Here is a 10,842-nt window from a genome sequence, read left to right as displayed (position 1 = left end):
GAGTATGAAATGTTCCTTCAGCTGGATTTTACAGCACCATATTTTCATCATTTACTTGAGGATAACGAAAATAGACTAGATAATGTTCCTTTCCACAAATTCTTTAATTCAACTGAGGTAAACACAGACCCATTATAAGAAATATATTAAATCTTTGCAGTAGCTGGAAGAACCACATTAAGACAACAGAATTACCAAAATAATGTTCAAATATTTTTAAGTATATTTAAAATTATTTGGTGGAAATAAATCTTTGGCATCCTGAGTAAATCGGTTTTATGTATGAGACTGTGAGAACATTGTCCTTGATCACTTGATTAAGCTGAGTCATCTTATTTTCCAGGTGTAACATTGTGCTGCAAGCCAATCAATACAGTAATTTAAGTCCTTTCAACTATAATGGAAAAGTATGAAAAATTAGCTAAGATTGGAGAAGGGTCCTATGGGGTTGTATTCAAATGCAGAAACAAAACCTCTGGACAAGTGGTAGCTATTAAAAAATTTGTGGAATCTGAAGATGATCCAGTTGTTAAGAAAATAGCACTAAGAGAAATACGTATGTTGAAGGTAGGTTAACTTTCTCTGTATATCTATAACATCACGGTATTGGATGAAATATGTATACCAACATTACAATATGAATGAATTTCAAAGTGATTTTTTTTTTCCTCATTGGACTTAATTTCTTGGTATCAGCAACTATGGAAAATAAATTATTACTTTGGACTTTTGGCAGTTCTGATATTGAAGTACTTCCATTCTGGTTGGTAAATATCCACTGACCTAAGTCCTTTGGCCCAGTGTTTACCCCCCCTCCCCCAGCCTTGGCCTTTCTCTGCCTTACACCCCTCCCAAATCCTTCTCCCCACAAACCAGCAACTGAAAGAACATCTCCTGGCACAGGAGCCCACAGGACTGGACCCGTGCCGCTGTAGGCATCGATATGGGGTGGTCCTTCCTGCTCTCTGCTGGTTCTCAGGCATATTTAGCATCTGCCCCAGCTATGTATACACATTTTCCACAAAGACTTTGTTAGCTTTTTTTTTTTTTTAATAAACTCTATGCCCAACGTGGGGCTTGAACTCAGGACCCAGAGATCAAATCACATGCTCTACAAACTGAGCCAGCCAGACACCCCTAAAGTTGTTTTTACTCTGAAAGGATTTGACATGTAAGATTCATAAGTCTTCAATGTAAATGTTTTCCTATCCTACAACTCTCTGGTTTTAGAACCATAAAAGAACTTAGGGATGCTTCCCATCCAGCATCCTTATCTTATCAGAGAGGAAACTGAGGCACAGGACAGCACTTCTCAAACATTAATGTGGGAATTCCCCAGGTGACTTTGCTAAAACACAAAATTCTGAGTCAAAGGTCCGTGGTCAGCCTGAGATTCAGCATTTCCAGCAAACTCCCCAATGGTACAGACGGTGCTTGCTAGACCATACTTTGAGTAATAAAAGTGATTTCCTCAAGAACGCACAGCTGACGTTTACTTTTTTTTTTGACGTTTACTTTTGACACGGGTCATCTTTTTTTAGGAAAACCCCAGAAATCAGTTTTAGAGGAATATAATAATTATCATATTATCTGTCCTTTGAAGTATTATTTACAGCAGTTTTCCTCAAACTATTAATAGTTTAAAATACAAGTTAATACACACGGAGTTTTCAAGATTACATCCATTGTAAAAACCGGGTCACTGTTACCTCACAGCCGGCAGAGGGCGCTGGTTAGCCAGCCGGCTTTGTCACAGAGCTAAGCTTACAGGGTGTGTCGGAATGGACTGCGAGTTGTTGTCTAATAAAAGTAATGCTTTTTATCCACCACCTCCCTCCTCCTCATGTCTGCAATGAAGGTTAACGCTCAGGTAGTACCTCCTGGGCCACAATGCCCAAATTTAAGAATGGACTTTCAGGTAAGAAGTAGCCAGATCCCACCTCAGCTTGGTGTCTGGGGATGGTTCTCATGATGTACTTCTTGCCAGTTTCGATATGTTGTCCCCCCCGCAGGCCCGGAGCAGATTCCTTCCACAATAAACTTACCTTACCTTCCTCACATCCTCCTGTTACTTAAATGTGATTTGATTTTTGTCCTCCTTATTGCCTATGTTACTTATACAAGTCACTGTTTTTCTGACCTAAGTTAATTTCCTTTGCAAAGGGGATATAAATTGCTTATCTACCCAAAGACAGATTCGACCATGTTAGCTTCTATGAATCCCTTACTCTCCTGGCAAAGCCACTGTTTTCCTTCCATTGCGTGGCTTTCAGTGTCGCACAAAGCTGGCTTACCTGTGTGGCCTGTTTCCTCCACTCTGCCTCTCTGCTCTTTCAGGCAATGGCAAATTGATTTTGTGCCTTAGACATATTTAGACATATTTTTAATATGTAATAGAGTCCTTTTTCCCAAACTGTTGAGCACATAGTTGCAGGGTGATTTTTTTTTCCCCCTCAAACCATGCTTACAGATACTGAAGTAGAGGATGCTATCGCTCTTGGGCCTGCAAAATATTTCTTCAGCTCCTGCTATATACAAAATCCTGTGTTTCCTCTATATAGGTATCTCTCTGAGTAAGTGGCATAGGGTTTGACAAGTGATGTATCTAATATACTGGGAAAACAACAGGGAAGATGAGTTATATGTAAGTGGGAGTGATCAGATATCCTGGTTTATAGCTTTTGTCCAGGAGTCCAGTCTGGTTAGCACCGTCTTTCAAAAGCATCCTGGTTTGTGTGCTTAATTATATGGTCACCCTAGTTATAGGCAGAGTAACCGTATCTGCCTGTTTTCCTGGGACAGTCTTGTCTTATATTCCTTACCATGATGGGATGATAAATTACATAGTTACTCTATGATGGGTTATCTTAATTAGAATTTTTCCTCTGGTTTACAACATTAAACAGAGGCTGCGTTGTGAAATGCTTCAGCTTGAGATAGAATTTAACACATAAAACATCTAAGCATAAGAGAAAACAATAGAACCAAAGAACAGAGCTGAAAACATGATAAATTAAAAACACCGTGGGGACTCCTACAATAGGAAGTTTAATCAGATTTGAAAGTTGGGATCTAGTATTTCTGAGAGCCAACACTAAAATTCAGACTGTTTAAATCTAGCTGACATTGGGGCGCCTGGGTGGCTCAGTCGTTAAGTATCTGCCTTTGGCTCAGGTCGTGATCCCGGGGTCCTGGGATCGAGCCCCTTGTTGGGCTCCCCGCTCCGCAGGAAGCCTGCTTCTCTCTCTCCCATTCCCCCTGCTTGTGTTCCCTCTCTCACTGTGTCTCTCTCTGTCAAATAAATAAATAAAATCTTTTAAAAATAAATCTAGCTGACATTTATATTAAATGCATGGCAATATGCAAGCTAAATGGAGATTGATAATTTTTTATAACCTTTTACTCAATAATTCCATCTCCTCTGTCTTTTATCCAGGTTCCTTTATGACTTGGATATTTAGAATTTTCACAAAATCCATAAAATATTTATGGTATCAGTGTCCAGTATTTTATGTTGTGTACTTTATTTGCTATCTCTGGAGAGATTCAGGCAGTTTAATTACCATCTGTTACAGGTACATTAGAAGAAGAAGAAAACTGTCTTCTTTTTTTCTTCAACCTTAAAGTAGTTTCTCTTGTGAGTAACCTTAATAAAATTATCCACAAGAGATGCACAGAGAATGATAAACAAGGCCTTCTGTTGTATAAATTGTGAGGGATCTGGGGAGAAACTGTCAGGAGAAACAAATAACCAAACTTTGTATTTCAATTCTTTTGCAGCAATTAAAACACCCAAACCTTGTGAACCTCATTGAGGTGTTCAGGAGAAAAAGGAAAATGCATTTAGTTTTTGAATACTGTGATCACACACTTTTAAATGAGCTGGAAAGAAACCCCAAAGGGTAAGTAATCTGGAAACTGAGGCTCTATGTGGCCATTCATTTCATTATATGTGGGATTAACTGTGGCAAATTTCAGATCTGAAACACACTCCTCTTTCTGCCAAGGTGCATCTGCTGGCTACCCCTCTCCCATCTTAGTTAGGATGTGCTCAGAGGGAAATAAATATTAACCTAGAGTAAAAATATTTAGGAAGACAAATCAACTGCAAATATAAATCACAGTGCATTTCAAGGCTAACTTATGTACAGGCAAAGATATTGCAGATTTGGTTCCAGATCACTGCAATAAAGCAAATATTGTAATAAAGTGAGTCAAATGAATTTTTTGGTTTCCTAGTACATGTAAAAGGTATGTTTACACTATATTGTAGTCTATTAAGTATATGACAGCATTATGTCTAAAAAACAATTGTACATACCTTAATTTTAAAATATCATATTGCTTTAAAAATACTATCACCTGAACTTTCAGCAAGTCATAATTGCTGATTGCAGATCAGCATAAAATATAATAATAATGAAAAAGTTTGAAATATGAGAATTACCAAACACAGAGACTCAGGTGAGCAAATGCTATCGGAAAAATGGCACAAGTAGACTTGCTCTACATGGGGTTCCCACAAACTTCCAATTTGTAAAAAACACAATGTCTGTGAAACGTAAAGCAAAGCACAATAAAGTGAAGGGCAATAAAATGAGGTATGCCCTCTGAATTCAAGGAATGAACCATGGTTCAATATTAGAATTCATAAAATTCACTAACAGGTTAAAGGAGAAAAAAAATACATGTGGTTGATAAAATTTGCAAAGGCAGTTGATAATTCAAGGTCCTTTCCTGGTTATTAAAAAAAAAAAACCTTAGCAAACTAGGATTCAGATACCTCTGTAACACATGCGCGTGCACACACACACACACACACACACACACACCCCCCTCTTCAAATCAACAGCTAACTTTATCCTCCATGCTAGAGGAACCACTGTTAAAATGAGAAACAAGGAAGTCAGTTGTCACCACTATAATGTAACATTGTTCTGAGAGCTCTAGCCAATGTAAACAAATAGAATGTATAACTTTGGAAGCAAGATTAAATCATCTTTATCTGGATGATAATATTCTACAAAATCTAAGAGAATTGCCTAAAGAGTCATTATAACCAGTGGAATTCAGTATAATGACTACAGCCCTCCGAACTCCACACACAAAAATTAACAGCTCTTGTATCAGTCAGCACTCTAGAAAATCTAGTGGAGAGGATCTCATTCAAATACCAACAACAAAAAAGTTTAGAATTAAAGATAAAAAGAATTGTTCAGACTCTACATAAAGACAACTTACAAAACTTAACTGAGGTACATAAATGATTTTTTTTAAATGAACATATATTTCTGAATGGAAATATTCATTATTATAAAGATATTTCTCCCCCAATTTATTTATTTATTGCACAAAAATCTAATCAGAATGCCAATGGGATTTTATAACTTGAAAATCAAGTTATCTAAATCAAAGTTTTTTAAAAGAAGAAAAGGGACTTTAACTGCCAAATATTAAATCAATTAGTTTTAGAGATTCCCTTTGACAAAAAGTACCATAAACAAAACTAAAAAAGAAGTGGCAAGTTAGGTAATTTGTTTGGCAGATGAAGAATTAATATCATTTCATTTGCAGATTTTACAAATCAAATGTTTTCAAAGATTAACACCCAGTTAGAAAATATATTCATTTGGCGCGCCTGGGTGGCTCAGTTGTTAAGTGTCTGCCTTCGGCTCGGGTCATGATCCCAGGGTCCTGGGATCAAGCCCCACATCGGGCTCCCTGCTCAGTGGGAAGCCTGCTTCTCCCTATCCCTCTGCTTGTGTTCCCTCTCTCGCTGTGTCTCTCTCTGTCAAATAAATAAATACAGTCTTTTAAAAAAAAGAAAGAAAGAAAATATATTCATTCAAAAATACTTGAGTAGAATCCTACTGTTGCCCAGCTAGGTGCTAAGGATATAGCAGTAAACAGAACATACAAAAAAGTTGCCTAACTTTATATAACTTACATGCAATTCCTACATGAAAAAGCAAATCATGAAAAAGAGGGAGGAAATGACAAATACACCTCGGAGAATATGTTTATCCTCCCTATTAATCAGAAAAATTAAAAAATTTAAGGTATCATTTCTTGCCGATCAAATTGGCAAAGAATTTTGAAAAACCAAAATGCCTAGCATTGTTAAAGTCGGGAATCAGGCACCCTCATTCATAGCTGGAGAGAGTATATAATTAGAATGGAAATTTAGCAGTATGTATGAAAATTCTTTAAGTGGTTTTAATCCTTTGACTAAGACATTCCATTTAGAGAAATTTATAATAATCAGGTGCAAAAAGTTATACATAAGTGTTCAACACATCATTATTTACAACAACAAAAAATTGGGACTGACCTAATTTTCCAATAGTAAAGATTTGACTCAATGCACTTTGCTATATGCATATGATGGAACACTATGTATCCAACCCATTAAAAAGGAAGCTGTAGAATAATTCATGCCCTGGGGACATGTTCATGAAATGGTATGTGAAAAAAATGAAGTTAGAATGTTCAGTGTAATTGAAATTTATTTTGAATTTGTCCCAATATCCCAGCAAAAGCACATATTTTACTTTTACAATAAAAATTTAAAAACCAGTTTACATGATAAATTAATTCATAGTTCAACTTTATTATGAGTTAAATAAGATTTGTATTGGCTTAGAGGACAGATTGTTCAGCCATCCTGTAAGTTAATTTATAAATTAATGTACATTTTCATAAAGTTAGAAATGTAAACTTCATGTATTATTCAAGGCCCTGAAAATAAAACATACAATACACACAATACACATACCTGTTTAGTTGAACTAACCATCTTTCTCTTCTCTCTATGTACCATAAGCCTTCCTGCTTGTGGAACTTAGCTGGTAGTCTTCCTTTAACCTGGAATATTCTAACTTATTCCACTTTCCCTATCTCTATCAGCATCTTGACAATGGGAAATCCTAGGGGTACCTGGCTGGCTTAGGTGGAAGAGCGTGTGACTCTTGATCTGGGGGTTGTAAGTTTGAGCCCCATGTCGGGTGTAGAGATTACTTAAAAATCTTTAGGGGCACCTGGGTGGCTCAGTCGTTAAGCATCTGCTTTCGGCTCAGGTCATGATCCCGGGGTCCTGGGATCGAGCCCCTCGTTGGGCTCCCTGCTCTGCGGGAAGCCTGCTCCTCCCTCTCCCATTCCCCCTGCTTGTGTTCCCTCTCTCGCTGTGTCTCTGTCAAATAAACAAATAAATTCTTTAAAAAAATAAAATAAAATCTTTTAAAAATAAATAAAATGGGAAATCCTAGATATTCTCAACATCTCAGAGATTCCTCCACCTGGGTGGAATTGCTTCCCTCCTTTGCATAGCCACAGAGTTTGATTTTTTAAAATTTTTATTGTTATGTTAATCACCATACATTACATCATTAGTTTTTAATGTAGTGTTCCATGATTCATTGTTTGTGCATAATACCCAGTGCTCCACGCAGAACGTGCCCTCTTTAATACCCATCACCAGGCTAACCCATCCTCCCACCTCCCTCCCCCACAGGGTTTGATTTTTATCCTTGTTATGGTACTTGGTACTTCTGCCTTATGTGTTTTTATGTGCATTCTCTTACTGGGTTGTATTTTGAGTGCAGAATTCATATCTAATTCATCTTAATAACTTCCTCAGTGTACAGCATTCTTTCATTCACTTCAGGAGTATTTTATTGAGTACTTCTGCTGGTGCAGAGGGTACAAAGATATAGTGGCACAATCCTGCCTTCAAGAAGCTTAAAATCGAATGAAGAGACATTCAGAGTAGCAGTTACAAATGGCAATGCTGATTGGGTTAATGTTGGTACAACTGCAACATCTGCCAGTCCCGGAGAATCAGGGAAGTATCTGCAGAGAAGGAAGGGTTTAGGCTGAGACTTTACAAAGGGAAGGGTTGGCCAGATGGACAGTCTTGGAGGAATGTGCAGAAAGAAGGAGCAAAGCATATACAGGCAACCTCTCATTCAGTATGTATTTAGCAACCACAAGGATATCTCTAAGTTTCTCGTTTTTTTTTTTTTTGTTTTTTTTTTTTAAGTAATCCCTATACCCAATATGGGGCTCATGACCCTGAGATCGAGTCTCACACTCTTCCAACTGAGCTAGCCAGGCATCCCCACAGGGATCACTGAACTACCTACTTTCCACTCTTTTAAGTCTTATAAGTGTATTTAGCAATGCCAGTGTATACACGTGCTTTGGGTCCACCCTGAGACTTGGATCTACATAGGGGAATGCAACTAGGAACAATGCAAAACACGCCAGTCTTTTTATGAAATGCTGGGTACTTCCACATAACAGTGATTAATTTAAAACATCCATCTACCTTCACTCCCTTCCTAAAACCTACTTAAATAACAGCCAAAAGAATGTAAAACCAGCGAATAGCAAACAGAGGTAAACAACCAGACCGCATACATACCAACCCTATTTGAGCCATTGTTTATTAGGGTAAATTCACAGTTTGGAGAATTAACTGGTGTGTGGATATGAGGCAATCAACAGAGGGGACATGTGGGATGAGCTGTGGGATGGTGAGCTGATGATCAAGAGACCCGAGTACTAACTTATATCATTAAGAAGAGCTGACTTCACACTAAGATGGTGAAAGTGTACTGCTTCCTCTGCCAAATGAAGCCTTTGATGTCCTCTACTTTTTGGATAGAGAAAACACTTGTTAGATCAATAGCTGCATCAATACTAAGTACTGAGACTGTTGGATTTGCTCAAGTAAAGAAACTACATGTATGTGAGGCAGCTGAAATTGGCATCACCTGATTAAACTTAAAACAATCTATTCCCCTTTCTCTAAGACCCTTCTGTGTTCTACACTAAGTACAATGGGTAAGTTAATTGCTGTTGGGATAGAAATTGCCTCCCTGCCAGAGGAAGGATTTTCCTTCCCGTTGCACGATGTGTAACGGAATAATCCTGCCTTCAAGAAGCTTAGGATCTAATGAGGAATCTGAAATACAAAGGGATGGTTATAAGTGGTTATAGTGTTAGAAAACTATGAGCAGGTTTACAAAACGACAGCTGTCCACTCCCCTTCTGGCTGATAGGAACACATTATGCACATTCATGAGTCAGGCTTCAATTTCTTTTTTTTTTTTTAACTTTAGCTTTATTGAGGTATAATTGACATATAAAAGGTTTGAATTTCTCAATTAACTGTTCATAGAAAATTTCCCATAAGACAGGGTGTGGTTTGTTGGAAAGATGGCCGTGAATCATGAGTAACAAGAAATACATTGGTGAGTGTTGCACAAGCATCATGTCCCAGATAATGGAGCGGGGAGATCCTTTCTTTGAAATGGCTTCCTGATTTCAGTAGGGATCACTGGATCCCTGGACGAGAGGCCAAGTGGTAGTTCTTCATTTCCAGAATTGTAACAGGCAACAGAGCCGTAGTGATGATCAAAATTAATTGACCATAGGTTCTCTCGAACCAAAATAGATGGGACGATCACTAAGGTTCTATTTTTCAATAAAAATTGGTGTAGAGGCTTGACTTGAGTCACCACAATAGCCAGTTCACAGAACCAGGGCCTGTGACTAAAGGGAAGATGGCTTTTCTTGAGGAATGCCCTACAAAAACATCACACATCTGTTCTTAATTCTTCCTCTTAACCTGCCCCCAAAGTAGTCTGTAGCCGTTTACCAGGACAGTCGGGCACTGGGAAAAGAGAAATACCCTATCTTTCAGGAATTAATAGACAAGTCTCTGAGGGAAAACCAGTCACCAATGACCTTGAAAGCCCCTGCAGTCAGTTTGGAGGGGATGGGGAGCAGGAAGCAGTAAGTCTGGGGGTGAATGCAATCTTGACTCAAAGCCATCTCCTGGTAGTCCTGGTAGGTCCACAGATCCATCCTTGAGATTATTTCCCCATTTCCTAGCTGGATAATTGAGACAGATACTCTAGCAGATGCAGAAAGAGCCAGCTGACTGGTCCACAGAGTGAACACTGTGGTAGGAAGAGCCCAGTAGAAGGGCTGGCATGCTGCTGCTTCTTGACCAAAATAGAAAACCGGAAGCCCACTGCACATTTGGGGAAGAGCACAGCTTGGCGCTGCCATTATGGACTTTGGGGAGGCACAGTTGGGAGGTAGATGAGTATGTTGCATATGAAAAATCCTCTCCAACACTCCTATCGCCTCAGATCTTTGGATCTCCTCCTCCTCATTTTACTAATGAATTTCTGGCGTTCAACTTCAATTGCCATAGGCAATCCTTTAGCCAGGTTTTAATCAACCAGTTTAGCAATCAGCATTCCTAGCTGCTCCAGGTCATCTGGTGAAACTGGAATCTCTACTAAGTGTGCCCGTATTGTTATAATCGGCCCAGTTGAAAATTCTGATTCTTCCCCTCTGGTCCTACATCAGTGAAATCCATGCTCACAGGCATTCCCCATTGTAAATTAGCAAGATCTTATAGTTCTTTTGCTGTGTAAACCTTTTCCTCTGTTTGACTTTGTAACAGGCCCTGTGGGATATGCTGAACTCTGACTTTAGTTAAGGTTTGGGCACCTCTCAAGGTCTGAGAAGAATTGGCATCCCCATGCAACACAGCTACCTCAAGTGAGAACATTAGAGGGTTCTCGTCAAGGCAAAACCAGCCTCATCATATGAGTTTGGGGGCTAGTTTGCCTGACACGGGATGTTTGGTAGGAAGTTAGGGTGCTCTTAATTATATGAATACTCCTGAGTGCCACATTTCAATTCTTGAAGTATAGGTAGCTCTTTCTCAGTTAATTATAACTGAGAAATTAACTTCACGTAAGTTAAATCTATGTTGTCACTTAGCATCCTGCAGGATTATTCTCCGTGTTTGATTCTTCAGTC

The 10,842-nt window shown here is 38.6% G+C and overlaps 1 protein-coding gene across 1 annotated transcript in view; it reads left to right on the top strand.

Moving 5' to 3' along the window:
* The first annotated feature begins 399 nt into the window (after window positions 1-399).
* CDKL4 (cyclin dependent kinase like 4) overlaps window positions 400-10,842 on the top strand; it is a 33,027-nt gene continuing 22,584 nt past the window's right edge. The window contains exons 1-2 of the mRNA XM_028117242.2: window positions 400-567; window positions 3,781-3,902. Of these exons, the coding sequence (XP_027973043.1) occupies window positions 400-567; window positions 3,781-3,902 (290 nt within the window). The remainder of the gene's footprint in view (window positions 568-3,780; window positions 3,903-10,842) is intronic.

The sequence above is a fragment of the Eumetopias jubatus genome, unplaced genomic scaffold, assembly GCF_037043125.1.
Source record: "Eumetopias jubatus isolate StellerSeaLion01/CBP00866 unplaced genomic scaffold, mEumJub1_p1.0 scaffold_9, whole genome shotgun sequence".
Taxonomy (NCBI): Eukaryota; Metazoa; Chordata; class Mammalia; order Carnivora; family Otariidae; genus Eumetopias; species Eumetopias jubatus.
Note: the sequence above shows the minus strand (reverse complement) of the source record. Positions and strands in the feature narration are given on the sequence as shown.